This window comes from Suillus subaureus (assembly GCF_016647635.1).
Source record: "Suillus subaureus strain MN1 chromosome Unknown BJ212scaffold_7, whole genome shotgun sequence".
Taxonomy (NCBI): Eukaryota; Fungi; Basidiomycota; class Agaricomycetes; order Boletales; family Suillaceae; genus Suillus; species Suillus subaureus.
The window spans coordinates 1,223,817-1,240,434 of NW_024538563.1; the positions used below are offsets into that span (position 1 = coordinate 1,223,817).

The 16,618-nt window shown below is 47.2% G+C and overlaps 4 protein-coding genes across 4 annotated transcripts; all 4 read right to left on the reverse strand.

The window, feature by feature from the left end:
• Positions 1 to 124: 124 nt before the first annotated feature.
• On the reverse strand, positions 125 to 2,578 carry BJ212DRAFT_1265503 (uncharacterized protein; the record flags this gene model as incomplete). The annotated part of the gene is made up of 7 exons (XM_041330490.1): positions 125 to 271; positions 323 to 989; positions 1,043 to 1,059; positions 1,110 to 1,221; positions 1,274 to 1,658; positions 1,709 to 1,846; positions 1,897 to 2,578. The coding sequence occupies 7 exons, from the start codon at positions 2,576 to 2,578 to the stop codon at positions 125 to 127; spliced, it is 2,148 nt and encodes a 715-aa protein (XP_041196235.1).
• A 3,213-nt stretch (positions 2,579 to 5,791) lies between these two features.
• Positions 5,792 to 7,080, reverse strand: BJ212DRAFT_1297587 (uncharacterized protein; the record flags this gene model as incomplete). Its single annotated transcript, XM_041332616.1, has 6 exons — positions 5,792 to 5,860; positions 5,912 to 5,938; positions 5,996 to 6,323; positions 6,348 to 6,436; positions 6,543 to 6,658; positions 6,900 to 7,080. 6 exons carry the CDS (start codon positions 7,078 to 7,080, stop codon positions 5,792 to 5,794), a joined length of 810 nt encoding a protein of 269 aa, XP_041196236.1.
• Positions 7,081 to 8,118: 1,038 nt separating this feature from the next.
• BJ212DRAFT_1478259 (glycoside hydrolase family 79 protein) lies at positions 8,119 to 10,327 on the reverse strand (the record flags this gene model as incomplete). The annotated part of the gene is made up of 12 exons (XM_041339681.1): positions 8,119 to 8,246; positions 8,293 to 8,630; positions 8,690 to 8,773; positions 8,824 to 8,864; positions 8,914 to 8,984; positions 9,033 to 9,103; positions 9,149 to 9,171; positions 9,221 to 9,265; positions 9,320 to 9,517; positions 9,577 to 9,641; positions 9,699 to 9,789; positions 9,845 to 10,327. 12 exons carry the CDS (start codon positions 10,325 to 10,327, stop codon positions 8,119 to 8,121), a joined length of 1,638 nt encoding a protein of 545 aa, XP_041196237.1.
• A 695-nt stretch (positions 10,328 to 11,022) lies between these two features.
• BJ212DRAFT_1575402 (uncharacterized protein) lies at positions 11,023 to 14,571 on the reverse strand (the record flags this gene model as incomplete). Its single annotated transcript, XM_041342136.1, has 10 exons — positions 11,023 to 11,536; positions 11,596 to 11,640; positions 11,691 to 11,731; positions 11,779 to 11,849; positions 11,902 to 11,953; positions 12,271 to 12,393; positions 12,453 to 12,665; positions 12,721 to 13,334; positions 14,070 to 14,157; positions 14,191 to 14,571. The coding sequence occupies 10 exons, from the start codon at positions 14,569 to 14,571 to the stop codon at positions 11,023 to 11,025; spliced, it is 2,142 nt and encodes a 713-aa protein (XP_041196238.1).
• Between the last annotated feature and the right edge of the window lie 2,047 nt (positions 14,572 to 16,618).

A 16,618-nucleotide genomic window follows, 5' to 3' on the forward strand; every position in this document is an offset into this window, starting at 1 on the left:
GCTTCGAGTTGCCTTGGACTATATTATGATTTATAACTGCTTGAATACATCGCCACATAGTTATTGGGCCCATGTTGGTAGCCTGTGTGGTTGTTAGTTGATGATAGATATCCTCTGACCAACTTCAACTTGAGCAACTGCATTGGAAGCCTAAAAGTCTTTTGTCTCCTAGCTCACACAGACGCCTCTCCTCTCTTATCTCTGCTGGGAGATTATCGCTCGGTATGTCGTCACCTTCCGCTCCCCACGGTTCGAAAGGCTTGCATGCCATCTAGGGCACAGTGAGCTGCTGTCAGCCGCATATGCATGGTGGGTGTCTCACCTGCATCACTTTAGCCATGATACGTTTCCCACTTTCATGGTCCCCCTCAACTTTCTTGATGAGCTCCTCAAGCACCCATTGTCTAAGCACAAAACGCGGGTTCGCACTTTTGGCGGCATCTTGCCTGGCGCTGTCAAAGTCAGCTTCACCAGCCCACTCTTCTCCAGGGCGCTCGCTTTCAATGCGCGCACTGTACTTGTCCAACCAAGCCATCCATTCTTCAGTAACCTTGCCATGATCCATGCGATCCCGGTCAGGCGTCCCGGTCAAGATCCCCTTGATGAATGCCTCCATTCTCTCACTATTGTCTTCCTTCATCATCCCAGTGTGGAAAAACGCAAGCCGTCTAAAAGTGCCATGGAAGTCTAACTGCTGTACCTCCATCATGTCCAAAAGTGGTTGCACGATCTCCCGCTGGTCCGTTTTCTCCTGACGACGAAGCCCCAGGCGCTTGCGCATCAAGTTTCCGTATTCTATGGCGCAGGTTTCTTCGATGATCTGTTCCATTTCTACTTTAGAAAGGTCTTTGCCTACTTTGCGCCATGAGTCGAGCGTTTCAGGTGTGACTGAAGATGCCCAGCCGGATTGGACTGCTTTGTTGCCTTGTGCGGCTTCTGCGCCGATGAGTGGGGAGAGTGCGTCGAGGAGAGCACGACAGGCATAGACGCTGCAAGTGTGTTGTTAGAATATCGGAAGACAGTTGTAACTTAAAAGACCAACATCATGTTTGGCTGATACTGGGTTTGAGTGTCAGCTTACGAGCGGGCGTGAACAGTGTTTGACCCACCTTGTATGCATAACGACCCTCTCCGTCACTATGATTGCAGATATGATAAGAGTCGAAGACGTCCATGAAAGCATATGGGCCGTAATCTATCGTCAGCCCAAGGATTGATATACTGAAACCATATAATTAGTCGCCTAAAACTGGAAGTGGGAAGAGAAATTCACTTGTCCGTGTTCATAACACCATGCATAAATCCATAGGCCTGCCAAGCAGCCACCATCCGTGCATTTCGTCTTGCAACATCAAACAGGAGCTCTTTACCCCAAGCACCACCAGCCTCCCAGTCGATGTTTTCCAGCTTTAACACTCTCCTCGCAGTCCACTCACCCAACTGTCGTAAAGCTTCGTAGTTTGCGTCTTGCTGACCGCCGCCGAGGAAGAAAGAATTGGATGGAGGGCTGAGGGCTTCGAAGTTGCCGATACGTATGAATGTTTCTGCAACGCGTGTGAAGATACAGGCGGTTTCTGAGCGCTCTCGTATGACTGGTAAGTCAGGGAGAGAGATTAGACTTAATGACCTGGTAGTTGGGATCGAGAGTGCATGCATGGCTATGATTTAGTTAGTGCAAGCCCGGTACTACCAACAAGAACATCTGCACCTTCCGAGCAAAGGTATTCTCGGATGGATGAGCGAAGCACAGCTAAACCATCCGCAGTACGGGAGAAGGGGGTCCGCCCAGCACCCTTTAGTTGTAGTTCGTATGTGGTTTCAGGGTCTTCGGGGTGCGGTGTCACATCTAACAACCTGTTAGGATGTCCTGGAGCAGACGTGGGATAGATGACTGACGGATTGAAATGGCGCGACCATCACCAAGTTGACCAGCCCAGACGCCAAACTGGTGGCCGCTGTACCTGGCGGACCAGGGTGCAAAGCTAGGACCCGAGCTGGACTCAGGTGCCATCAGAACGGTATGGCCGCTCAAGACATCCACCAATTCCTGCCGGATAGCCTCAGCCTCTGGAGAAGAGATTGAAGTAACTTCTTCTATTAGAGGGGCCAAGGCTGGTTTCCCCAGCACTTCAAAGGCATCGCCAACATCTAGATGTGGCAGGCAGTCTCTGAGGCATGTCGCAGACAACCCGATGAGCTCCCTCTTCCTATCTCTAAGCTTGGAGGTATACTTGTTCAACGAAGGCTGAATTTGTCCGCTAACTGAATATGAATGACGAGCTTCGCGCTCGCTGAGCCACTGCTCGATGTAACCAGCCTTGTCCTCGATGACAGCAGGTGGATCGGGCGGTGTAATTTCATAGGGAAACTCTAGTGGCATTGGATTCACATACGAGAAGTGTGCTTCTTTTGAGAGTAGCCTTGCACGCCTCTGCAGACTTGGTTTGTTAGGCAAGACATCAGAGAAGAACTCTGCTAGATTCGGGGTAACTGGATCTGGGGTAAGGTTATGAGTCACGATGTGGCTTGACGGCGGCAGGGGCAATGAGGAGATGGGCACTTTGCAAACATTTGCCATTATGGAACGAGCACGCAGAGCGTTCATGCACAAATTATGGGCACGAGCAGAGAAAGCTGCTGTGCTAGCACTGAGAATTCAAACAGGGCTACTACGGGCCGGGTATGTTGTCAAGTGTTTATAAGTAAGCTGATCGGAGTAATTCGATACAGTGGGTACCAACTACTCCAATATTAAGAACCAAATCACTTCCGGCAGAGAAGAAGACTGAGGTTTAGCTTCCTGTGGGGTGATTCAAGCGTGTCCGAGTCGTTTCTTTCCGTTATATTTAGACCAGACTAATCAATCAGGATCGGCGTGTCCGACCAGCATGCAACATCGATCGGTCAGATTCGGTGGGTTACTGGTATTAACCGCATCTACTACGTGCATCATCATTCAGATCATGTAACCCGATATCCGAGAGCACTTTGGGCGTACTGGATCAGGTATCTGAGGCGTGTTTGGAGGCGTTGCAGCAGCGATCATGATGACAACCTGTCAAATGTGGAGAGGTGAGTTATCTGTTTGCCGGGTTCAAAGACGTATTCGATTGATTCAATTCTGACTTATCATGTCGACAGCACGGTCTTGTCAATAAGCGGTTACCTGCGGTTACGCCTCGCAAGTGCAGGTCAGCAAGATTGAGAAGTGTCTGTGTTCATTGAGAAATTAGGACAGCACGCTTTTTTCAATTATTGCATGTCTTCTACTTAAGCATGATGATCCTACTGATGGAATTCCTAAACTGATATAAGTGTGGCAAGAATATCCATGGGTCGCGAGAACGGCATCGGAATTTGGAAACAAGTTCCTAACATCACGAACAGCTTTAACCTGTACAGCGTTTGGATAAATGACCATCAAGTTCGCTGCTCAATCGCACCCATCAAATATACCTTTCGTCTCAGATGATCCCAGTTGGTGGCCGCTAATCGATGAGTTGGGTGGCTTCAGCTATTACGTAGGTTCGTGGAAAGCCATTTGGATATGTCTGTGATGTCTAACTTTAAACTTCACTGCGGTTGCGCAGTTTCCGCATCTGCTGCAGTAATATATGACTGGGGTGAGCAAGATGTTACCGATCACCGCTGGTACTCTTATGACATTTTCAGCTTTGACATTCGGACAAGAGGTAGGTCGATGCCGTCATAACCGGAGCAGCCATCTCACTGCGAACGGTTTTATAGTTCGAGCTGATCTGGGTGAGCAGTATTAAATGAGCATCAGGATGATACAATTAACTCGGGCAAGATGCAACGTTGGTCCCGCATAACTCTTTTATATATCAGTGTATGTAGCTTATATAGCAGTTGGCAAGCCGTCCTAACTTCAACAATGTCCTAGGTGCGCTACATTGGAATACTATATGCTGTGTATGTTCACGCCTTCTAACAAGTTGGCGCCGAGCTAATCAGTCATCTTTCACAATCAGCATCAACATATTGCGTATATTTCCCCACATTCGTCGTGTTCGTTTCTTCTGACCGTTGGCATTCAGCAAGCCTTCCGTCACTCCCAGTGACAGATGTAGTGAGTATTCTGCACCGAGGCCTATCATTCTCGTTCAATGACGTGCGTTGCTATGTAGGGGTGAGTGACATTGTTGGCTAGCTTTTTTGTTATAATGACCATAACAAATGTGAGATTTTGGTCCCGAGTCTACGCTCATTACTAACTGGGATTTTCAGGCAAAATTTTGAACTCTACGCTAAATTGGATGACAGTAGTGGTAAATACCATGCTGGATGGTGAGCCACTCAATTACAATACCTCGTGAGACTTAACTGAAACATCATGCAAGTTATAGTGATCACGCGGTTATATGCCATGTATCAGCGGTCCAGAAAGATACTTATCTTTCTCGTTGTAACCTTCGTGACTTTCACGATCGCCTGCGGAGTGATCACTGCAATAGGAGATATTCATATGTTAGGAGGTAAGCCTGATCTAGGACGAAAGAGTGCATTAGGCTCATCGGACGAATACCAGAGGAGCTCATCCTCTCTGGTACCTATCAGTGCACTTATGAATGGGAAGGTGATATCTCACTTGATTCCATGGTCTGGGTACTTTACATTGCATGGGAGATCCTCGCATTGTGTCTTGCAGTCTGGATTGCTGTAAAACACTTCCGTGAACTGCCACGATCATCGACGGGACCAACTATCGGGGACTGTTTTACGGTGTTAATGAAAACTCACGTCCTTTACTTTGTCAGATGAGCTCGTAATTGAATGCGGCTTCTTCTCCCACTGAAGTTCTGTGGGCGCTAGCTTTGCTACTGTTTCTGTCTTCCAATTCATTTCTCTCCGAACTTGAAGACCAGTGTATGCCGACTGTCAATCGCATCTGCATGTGGCAACTGATCTCCATTCCTACAGGCATCGGAAACTGGAACTCTGATTTATACTGCCCATCTTGAAATTTTCTCGATCATACAGATGTTTGTGCTGGGACCACGTCTCATCCTCAGCATTCGAGAGTATCACACCAAGCTCGTGGGCAACTCCGATGCAGGGACAGGCATAAGTACAATTGCTTTCCAGGAGCGTGCATTCGTGTCAACTGGCGATGGCATGTAGCACGAGAGAAACGCTCCAAGTTGTTGACGCCTGTCAGGTATTCTGCAGAGGCTCGATAGTGTTTTTGTACGTTCGTCGTGATACTCATTGTGATGTATTGATTTTCAAAAGAGAGATGGAACTGGGTAAACAAGTAACACGCTGCATCACTGCTACTAGTCTCCTACCTACACTTGTGCGATGCTCAAATTATACGGAATTGTCATGCTAACTCAGTCCCTTTGTGCTCCAAACCGGGTATGGGTTAGGAATTGATTTTCTACTAATCTAAATTGGTGACTAATTCGCCGTGCACCTGTAGACTCACAGTCTCATTCCAACTTGAACGGCACCGTAACGACTGAGGTCATGCACTACGGGAGCTCCCAACGAATACACATGCACATAGTACAAGCAGACTGGGATTAATATGGGTTGAGGACATTCCTAACTGACTTGAAAGGCTGATCGCAAACTGAGCGTCCATTGCTAGTCAAACTCTACTCGGAGCTCAGCAAGGCCCGGAAAAAAATGGAGTGAATGCCAGTAATTACAATGATACACTGAAGGGAATCGGAATCGGCACGATGAAATAGGAACTAGCAAGATATAAGTACATTAGACTAGAAATAACAATATTAAGTACTGATAAAACTTGAACGTTGAATTACTAGAAATTGTGGTAAGTCATTTCATCGCCAGAGCCAAATTCAAAAAAACCGAAGTCATTATCGCAGAGCTGTAAGGTGATAAGAACAACGTCGAAAAATAGAGGTTCGCAATCACTCACCCGGCGGAAATGAGCACAACGTTGGCACTGTTCAGTCAATACTTTGCATTCAGTACGGACAGTGATACCAGAATAATCACAAACCTCTTCTTCACAAAGTTTGCAAAGGATTTGATTACATGTACAACGAGATTTCCCACCATCGTCGCATGTGTTGCATAAATGACCTTGGCAGTTCTGGCACTGGAAAAGGTTTCCGCCCGGTCCTATGCTCAGTTTCTTCGCTCGCTTCTTCCATGCAGTCATTACAGAGTCCCACACGTCGGCATAGCTCGCAAGCATTGATGTATGAGCACCATGTGCAGAAACACTGAAGGCACCGAGGGCACGTAAGAATCCTACGAATGGTCGAAGACTGCGACTCGCAACTGCTGCAAGTCCAGTACCGACCACATGGGCAGGAAAAGCTATCCTGCGTGATGCATTCGGGACACACTTTGGTGTTGCGGTGCCGAATGGACCAGCAACCAGGGTTGGAGCACTGACGACCATCTCTTCTGCCATTTTGACTGTTTGCCATGCAGGCTGTGGTGTTGCAGAACAAGGGCCGCGGTGAGTGTACTCGAGTTATCCCGGGTTTGATAAAGAAGTTGCGATGGCGCAGTCGTTAGAAATTGGGCGTCCAACGCACCAATCGAGCTCTCCTGAGCAGAAGAAGCGTGAACATATGGGTCATTTTCCCAGCTGAGGCAGGGAACCTGGAGACTCCAAACATGAAGTACAGAATTGCCTTGCTTGATGAAAGACCTGGGAACGCCGTACAATGGGGACGGCAGAGGAGGCTGCACAATCATTGTTGGAACACGAAATAATTTTGCACTTGCTGCACGATGTCTGCTCCGATGAACAGATAGGGCAAAGCAGACTGTCGATGGAAAACGACTTTCCGTAATCTTCATCGATCAGACCTTTGTCGAAAAGACAGCGATAAAAGGCCTGTACAAGTGAGGTAGAAAGTTAAGAAAGCCCTTGGAGCTACGTTGCTTACTTGCCTGTTGGCAACGTGCTTCCTCCATTTCTGCTTCCTTTTTCTCCCGGACAATTCTCCTCACGTACTCTTCAAGGTCCCTTAGGGAAGAGTCAATCTCATTAGGTACAGGAAAATGCCTGTTTCGAGCCCTATCGTTGACCGTCATGGTGTTTAAGTTGACCGTGAAGAGGGTTTTCATGGTTGAATCTCATTTGCCCTCTCGGAGGTTGAGGATAACAATTGACGGCACGCATCCATCCTCATGTACCTGGTAGGAAAGGCTTTGCGAGTACCGCCATTTCATTACTGTGGGTGGCGGTGGACGTGTGGGATTAACAGTGCGGTAGATGCAATGCATAACTTTGATTACGAGAGGAAGCATAGGGTGCTTAGACCTTGGATCCTCAAAAATGATGCTTTCCCACTGATCGTGCATGTTGGCAAAGCTAGTACGCGTGCGATGTTATTAAAAGGACTTGTTGATGAGTTATGTGTCTGTGGGAGTTCGGTTGAGTGAGTGTCTGGTGAGTGTCCGAATTTCCCCTATATTCTTGGCAACGTCCGAGAGATTCCGGGCGTAACCGGCTCAGAGATGGTCTGTTCATACAGGCTTGCAGCTGATATTCGCGCTCGTCGTATTTTGTAGCTTGCTCTCCTCGTACATATCGAACGCCTCAAAGGAACCATTTTCGATATCCTGTTTTGACATCTGACCGGCCAAACTCCATTGGGGCCGCGCGGCTATTCCATTTCACTGCTGTGAGAATAGATTGTTCAACCGCATATCAGTACTCTCACATACCAAAGAAATCAGTACCTTTGCCTCATCTCTCGGAAGAACTGGCGCATTGACCACCAGCCCTCAACAAGACATTGTGCTCATTAGCGACAGTCAGATGCCGAGTCCCACATTTTCTGTACCATGGATCTGCGCTGCATGCGGGCCCTGCCTGGGCTCGTAGCTTTGGAGGGCCTTATTTGCATCAGGTTGATACTTATTCGCCACGAACAATGAGGCCTCTAGGCACCAACGATAGTCGTCGCGACGTCGATCTTTCGCCCCGAGCATTACGCAGAAGGCACTACAGATTTGAATCGATCATCAGTTGTCTCTTGCTTCATTCCTCAGAGTCATGCTGTTTATGCTTGGGACTGGCAGGAGATGATAATATAATAACCGACTCACTTCTATAGCAACACTTAGGATGAACATTTTCACTGGCATGCTACACTGCGTTTACCAATACACCAGAGCAGCAGAGGAAGCCTCGACGACCACTTGTCCATTGGACACTGTTTCCTCGACAACATCGCCTTCTGCAACGCCAGAGGCAAAAGTTTGCCCTGCCCAAGTCGTTAATTCGGCTGACAGGACATCAGCCCCTGGGGCTGTCAGCCTCTTGACCGTTACTTCTTGAGCTCTTCGGCAAATACGCAGATATGTCGATCGTGATATTAGGACGAGGGTACGAATCCGTCTGGTTGTACAGCTCAAGGTTTAGGAGCGCGAGCTTAGTTGGGTAATCATAGCTGTCGGCGGATGTTTCATCCCAGAAACCATATATCGAGATCTGACCAGCAGAAGGATCACCACCTGCGGTCGTAATTGACGATCCATTGGCTTGTCGCCCTGGGAAGATATTTGAAAGGCGCAGTGACCTCGAATAACCAATGGCCTCAGTCACGAAGAGGTAGGCCGAATATGCCGGGAACACTTGGATAGGGCCGTTCTGGTTTTCAACTGGGTACCTATGGAGTCGACGTCAGTCCCAAGACGTCGTAAAGTCACATATTGTGAGATGACATACCAGAGGTTGTAGAGTGAGAGCCCGCCGTGATTGAGCTGCGTAGAGCTCTGCAGTGCAAGAGGTCCACCTTGATGCACATAAACACTAGAGATGAGATTAAGCTGCAAGTTCATCGATGTACCCCGGTCACGTACCGTGAGACATTGATTGAAGCCGCGTAGAGCGTCGTATCTAACTATAAAAATATTCAGATGTCAAGAAATGTACTCCTTTTATCAACGTACCAGCCACATAGCTTGACCGAATGTGTTGCTGACATTGGCCCGTCCAGAACAAGAGACGGAATTGAATTCACCTTCGTCATGGGTCAACATATATTCAATATTCAATCTTACAACCTCACCGATAACAAAGGCATCAGGTCCGAGTTGGGCGCGAACGCTATGGATACGGGGCTGCCAAAGATCCAAATATCTACTGGAGATTAGTGTGCTGTGATCATAGCAATAGGTGACTTACTCAGCCAAGCGTGTATGATTCACCTAAATCCTTATTACAGTTAACAGTTGCGATGAATAATCGACAGCTTACCAGGTTGGTCAATGTAGCTACAGCAGCCCTAGTTGGATCACAAACCTATAAATAAAGGCTATTTTAGGTCGCGTGTGGGTCAATCGGAAACCTCCTCACGCTGTACTGGTATGTGTGTTCGCTACACGTCATGGCAGTGTGTCCATCGTTGGCCCCAGCAGCCAGAGCACTAACACAATTAAACTGCGCGTCTGCTTGCGGGGTGTTATACGGCCACAAAGGGTCTATAACAGTCGCCCCAATTTGGAACTCGGGATAATCAATGCCCAACGCCTTCGAGATATTGATAGTCCACGGCTAGATACAGAGCGTGTAAGACCTCACCATCAAGGAGACAAAAATAGAAATGGAAATACCTCCCATATAGCGGTATAGTTCTGGGCGTCGAGGTCAAGGTAATACTGATCTGGCTCATTTCCTACTGAAGACGGAAAATAGTCGGACCGGGGAGCATCAGTAAGAGAATCGAATGACTCACCTTCAAAGCGAGAAATTTGGCTTGAACCAAGACCCATCCACGCTGCCTCAGCCATGTCAAGAGCTCCAGTATAATTCAAGCTCTCTAGATCCTACACGGACCAGTCAGGTGCCGACACCCGGTGATCTGACAAGTAAATGACTCACGAGCGTCATGACGATCTTCGTCCCTTCTGGTAAAAGCTTCACAGTGTTCCAAAACTGGGGTCCAAGTGTAGTGTTTATCAGTGCACCCGTGCTGTTGATGAAATTGTACAGTGCAGCCTCCTGATTCGGATCCCAGAATGTCGAGTCAGCGGTGATGCCACCAATGCGCACTTCGGCTGGAACCCCAGTCCTCTCTTTTAGGTTCTCAAACAGATTCTGAGAAAGTGTATTCGGATAGGATTGGTTTCCCATGTATTCTTCAAAGAAGGCAGTTTCAATACTGAAACTTGCGAGGGCAGGGTTTAAGGGTGGTGTTGCGTCTATTGGGAGCGAAGCTGGGCCAGATAGCGTCAACTTGGACAGACTGGTATCATCGCGAGATATAAGAGCATGTCTCGCAGATACCACGGGACACAAAGTAGAACTGTAGACAAGAACCACATCCCGCAGAAAGAAACAGGCAGTGGGGTCAAAAAATACCATTTTACCACGTCTTGCAGTATTTTATACAGACGGAAAGAGGGCATGAGCACCGGTCCGCAATGAATTCAGGAATGTCCACATGTCCAAAGAATTGACAGGTCACAGAACGTTGGTGTGAAGCACCATGATCGGCACGTGAGGGAGTTGTTGAAGATATTTGGTCTTGCTTGACTATGCCCTCCAATGCTATCACTGACAAACAAGCAAAGAAATGAATACTGTAGAGATACTCACCTGACCTTCCAATGAGTAAGCCTCATAATGTTGAGTGGTTATGCACATGGCTTAGCCATCAGTGATTTCGCCGGATCCTTATTTTAATTGATGCTTGTGAACCGGTGACCGTCAGCCTCGATAATTCCATTAGCGACAGTCATATGCTGAGTCCCGCATTTTCTGTATAGATCTTTGCTGCACCCAAACCCCGTGCGTGCAGGTGCCTGGGCTTGTAGCTCTGGCGAGCCTTATTTGCACCAGGTACTTATTCGCTACGAACAATGAGGCCTCCAGGCACCAACCTCACAGAAGGTTCTACAGACCTGAATCCTGCTCGAGAACATCGTCGTCTCTTGCTTCGCTCCTCAAGACCAGGTTGTTTATGCTTGGGACTGACGGGAGATAATAATATAATAACCGACTCACTTCTATAGCAATGTCCAGGATCAACATTTTTTCACTGGCGTGCTACACTGCGTTTACCAATACACCAGAGCAGCAGAGGAAGCCTCGACGACCACTTGTCCATTGTACACTTTTTCTTCCACAATGTTGCCTTCTGCAACGCCAGAGGCAAAAGTTTGCCCTGCCCAAGTCGTTAATTCGGCTGATAGGACATCAGCCCCTGGGGCTGTCAGCCTCTTGACTATTACTTCTTGAGTCTTCTTCCGCAAATACGCAGATACGTCGATTGCGATATTAGGACGAGGGTACGAATCCGTCTGGTTGTATAGCTCAAGGTTTAGGAGCGCGATCTTAGTTGGGTAATCATAGCTGCCAACGGATGTTTCATCCCAGAAACCATATACCGAGATCTGACCAGCAGAAGGATCACCACCTGCGGTCGTAATTGACGATCCATTGGCTTGTCGCCCTGGGAAGATATTTGAAAGGCGCAGTGACCTCGAGTAACCAATGGCCTCAGCTACGAAGAGGTAAGCCGAATATGACGGAAAGACTTGGATAGGGCCGTTCTTGCTATCAACAGGGTACCTGTGGCATTAACATCAGTCCCAAGATGTTGTAAAGTCACATATTCTGAGATGACATACCAGAGGTTGTAGTGTGCAGGAGGTCCACCTTGATGTACATACAAACTGGAGGTAAGATTAAGCCGCAAGCTCATCGATGCACCCTGTTCACTTACCGTGAGACATTGATTGAAGCCGCGTAGAGGGTCGTGTCTAACTACAAAAATGCTCGGATGTCACGAAATGCGTTTTTTATCGACATACCAGCCACATAGCTTGACCAAATGTGTTGCTGACATTGGCCCGTCCACCACAGGAGACAGAATTGAATTCACCTTCGTCGTGGGTCAATATATATTCAATATTTAATCTTACGATTTGCCTCACCAATAACAAAGGCATCAGGTCCAAGCTGAACGCGCACGCTGTGAATACGTGGCTGCCAAAGATCCAAATATCTCCAGAAGATTAGTGTGTTATGATCATAGCAACAAATATGACTTACTCAGCCAAGCGTGTGATTCACCTAAATCCTCATCGCAATTAACAGTTGCGATGGTTAATCAACAGCTTACCAGGTTGGTCAACGTAGCTACGGCAGCCCTAGTCGGATCACAAACCTACAAATAAAAGCTATTTGAGGTTCAAGTTGGGCGTGGGTCAGTTGGGAGCTCCCTCACGCTGTACTGGTATGTATGTTCGCTACACGTCATGGACAGTGTGTCCATCGTTGGCCCCGGCAGCCAGAGCACTAACACAGTCAAACTGTGCATCTGCTTGCGGGGTGTTATACGGCCAAAAAGGGTCTTGAGCAGTCGCCCCAATCTGGAACTCGGGATAATCAATGCCCAATGCCTTCGAGATATTGATAGTCCACGGCTAAATACAGAACGTGTAAGACCGCACCACCAAGGAGATAAAGATAGAAATAGAAATACCTCCCATATAGCGGTATAAGTCTGAGCATCAAGGTCGAGGTAATATTGATCTGGCTCATTTCCTACTGAAGACGGGGTATAGTCGGACCGGGAAGCGTCAGTGGGAGAATCGAATGACTCACTTTCGAAGCGAGAAATCCGGCGTGAACCAAGACCCATCCATGCTGCCTCAGCCATACCAAGGGTTCCGGTATAATTCAAGCTTTTTAGATCCTACACGGGCCAGTCAGAGACCGACACCCAATGATCTGATAAGTAAATGACTCACGAGCGTCATGACGATCTTCGTCCCTTGTGGTAAAAGCTTCACAGTGTTCCAAAACTGGGGTCCCAGTGTAGTGTTTATTAGTGCACCCCTACTATCGATGAAATTGTATAGTGCAGCCTCCTGATTCGGATCCCAGAATGTCGAGTCAGCGGTGATACCACCAATGCGTACTTCGGCTGAAACCCCAGTCCTCTCTTTTAGGTTCTCAAAGAGATTCTGAGAAAACTGGTTTGGATAGGATTGGTTTCCCATAAATTCTTCAAAGGAGGTGGTTTCAATACTGAAGCTTGCGAGGGCAGGGTTTAAGGGTGGTGTTGCGTCTATCGGAAGCGAAGCTGGGCCGGATAGCGTCAATTTGGACAGACTGGTATCATCGCGGGACATAAGAGCATGTCTCGCAGATGCCAGTGCAACGCAAGGCAGAACTGTAGACAAGAACCACATCCCCCAGGAAGAAACAGGTGAGGTCAAATACCATTTTATCACACCTTGCGGTATTTTATACGGACGGTCCACGATGAATTCAAATTTCAGGACTAACCATATGTCCAAAGAAATGACAGGTCGCAGTGCGGGCTCGGCGAAGCTTTCCAAGGGGTCAACTTCCAATTCCACTATGATCAGCACGTCACGCCGTGAGGGAGTTCAACATCTGCAAAACCACTGAAATGAACGCTTAGCTTAAGCGCTTTACGGACGCTTACGAACGCTTACGACTTCAGTAGCACACTCACGCGATTGGTGGAGATGCTTTTACAGTTGTTATTTTATTTCTTTGGTATCATTTTATTTCGCTATTCTAAACTTACGAGAGATGGAGAATCGAACATTTTGATTACATGTAATCTCTCGCATTCCGCTGAAGATAGATAAAGCAGAAAACATAATGCAGGTGAGCTGCAAGCTAACAAAAAATGTAACTAGTGCAAGTCTGAGCGCAAGGTATGATACACTTCCTTGTCCGAGAAATTATTCAAGTAAAAGCGCTCGTACACCTCCATGCTAGTTTCTGCACCCACTCTACAGTTAGTTCCTTCGCCATACACAGGGATAAGTTCTACTGCATGTGTAACATCTGTTAGAGGGATAACTGTGCCCAATCTCATCCTCTGACTGCCAGGCCCATCATGATATTTTCGGGCTACCGTATACATGCTGACAGCAGGCTGATCATGTGGATGACTGATGACCTCATAATATTGTACATAAATCAGTGGTTGATCTGCAAGGTAGTGGGGAAGTGTGGTGTGACGAGGCAGAATGGGCTGGAAGATAGCTCACACTTGCGCAATAAGATTTACTACATAAACTTCAATTAGTGATATATAGTTGCATAAAATAAATCTTACCCATCTGGTCGCCATGTGATGACTGCACGATAACTGCATCACAATTTCCCAGAGGAAATATTTGTGAAGGCGGACTGGCTTGAATGACCTGACTAGGCATAATCAGCCGCAAGTGAAATACGGAATGCAGCTGTAATCGAAACTTGTTCCAAGTCTTAACACGACCACGATCACAACTCCATGACATTGCAGGTTGGCCATTAGAGGCCTTCACAATGTAATCAGATAGTAATTGTCCAAAATCCAGCAATGTATAGAGTTGCTGAACTTCATTGATAGACGTCTTGGCTCTATCAGGAGCAACGGTAATGTGGAAGGCAGTCGTCACAGTGGAAGACAGTATGCCCTTCAGAAAATGGTTCCAAACCGGACGGGGTCTGATGAAACAATGCTGATTGGGATCACCAGGCACGACGCAGGCGATCCATGCGAGGGCAGGGTTGGTTTCAGTGATCTCTTGCTCTTCTGTGACTATAGCATTGGTGAGGGGGGTGTTGTGCATCTGTAGGAAGAGATACAGCTGAAATTGTCACATTGACTCCTCACGGTTGAGAATATCGACAATCTGCTCTGTAAATGTGCATGATTGGTGGGATGTCCTTTCAAATGGAAGCTTGCAATGAGTGATGAGAAGGCACTCAGTGACATCAGCCATCCATTGAATGAGAGTGCCTATATCCTTCGTGAACGTAGCGAAGCTCTGTAAAAGTTCTAGCTTTGGGATGAGGAAGTGGTCAATTGTTCCTTTCATGCCTCATCTAGCTCCTGCATCAAGAATTGCTTGCTTATGGTCATGAAACTCTTTGAGAGATGCAACCATGGAATCAATGGAGGTATCTGTATAAACAGGGCTTTGAGCCTTGTAAACAAAGTCAGTCAAAGTGCAGATCATGTGGACAAACTGGGGAGGCACAACCCCAGCAATGGAAGGCACTAAGGTGCATTGCAAGTCCTGGTGTTCTCGGCCAGTCATTTGTTTCATCTGGCACACTCCAGATGAAAAATGGCACATTCCTACTCACTTGTGGTGACTTTTGAATTGGGCATTGAGTTCATCCTTACCCACTAGTTCTTTGCACCACTTGAATGGATGATCAAAAAAGAATTTATGGCAGGTGTGGAGAACTTCTCCTGCTAAGAAGCGAGAAGGATCTGTGAACCACCAGCTCCACCAAAATGGTTGGTGAACACCACTTAACGAATGAGCCTTCGCTTCCTCCTGGAATTCGCGTAGCCTCCACGGATCAATGCATTGACAGATGTCGTATATCACCAAAAGGGTGTGTTCCTTTGTGCGTGGTGCGTGGCAATAGTTGTTGCCAAAGGATTGAGAGGTGGCCAACGTAATAGGAGAAGCGACCTTTGAGACACATGTGATCACTTGCTGTTCTGGCAAATCTGTGGTGTAAGCAGCCAGAGGTGTGAAGCAGTGTCATACATGGCCAGATGGATCAGGCATAAATTTGCCTGTCATGGCTGCAACCTTGGCATTTGCGAAGATAATATCCATGCACTTATGAAACAGCCATTGACTTAGAATAGTTTGGTAGTCAGAATGGATGTTGGCGAATTTTGGAATTGGCATGAAGCCAACACATTGCCAAGCATGACTCGTTGCTCTCATTCATACATCAGACTGAATATTAGCGATTGAGACAAAGATAGGGTGCATTTCAAGCCCTCCAGTGTGCCATGTCACGGGTGTCTTGTCAGATGCAATGACTATTGGAACTATGGTAGTGCCTTTGGGAAGTTGGTCCTGTACCAAAGCATCAGTCAATCACCATAAGTAAGTTGTGGGATTTTACCTGAATCTCGAATGCTTGTCGCGCCATAAAATATTCACTATACTCACACTCATCACCGTCGACCATGATGTGTGGGTCATATGTCATGTGGTTTGCGAAAATTGGATTGGTGAAGAGATCTTCCACTACTTCTAAGCCATCACGCCAGATGAGCTGTACTGGTTGGACAGTTGGATAGCCTGTTATTTCAAGTGTCGTTGAACACCATTTTGGTCTGGTGGGAAGAGAACCCATCCATGCAAGCAGCTGGTCTTTTGAGCCAAACAATGGTTTAGCTCGGCATACCTGTGTGCTGAAAGTTAGTCCTATGTGTGGATAGAAGAATTTCACACCAAACAGACCCATTCGAGTTTGAGAAATCAGTCAACATCACTTTGTGTGAGCCGCTCACAGAGGAATTTGCCAAGTTCAAACTCTGCTTGGTCTTGAAAGGGGTAAAACAGAGTGTTCACTCACCAATAAGCAAATTGGTCACTTTCCATGGCCTCGAGGATGTTTGGCACCTTGCCAAAGATATAGCCAGAAGATGGGTGGTACTGTCCTGAGACATGGTCTTTGCCTGCTTCCAAGGCAGAATGAAGGAATGCAGGTAGAACAGGAATACAACAATTTTCAATTTGAGGCCAGCAACCATCACCTTGCTGCAGGTGTTCTACTATTGCCTCACTGGAGGGCAGATCAATTAGGCACTGAGGGCATTTTGCGGAAGATGATCTGCCAGTTGATTCAGATGCTCACCAT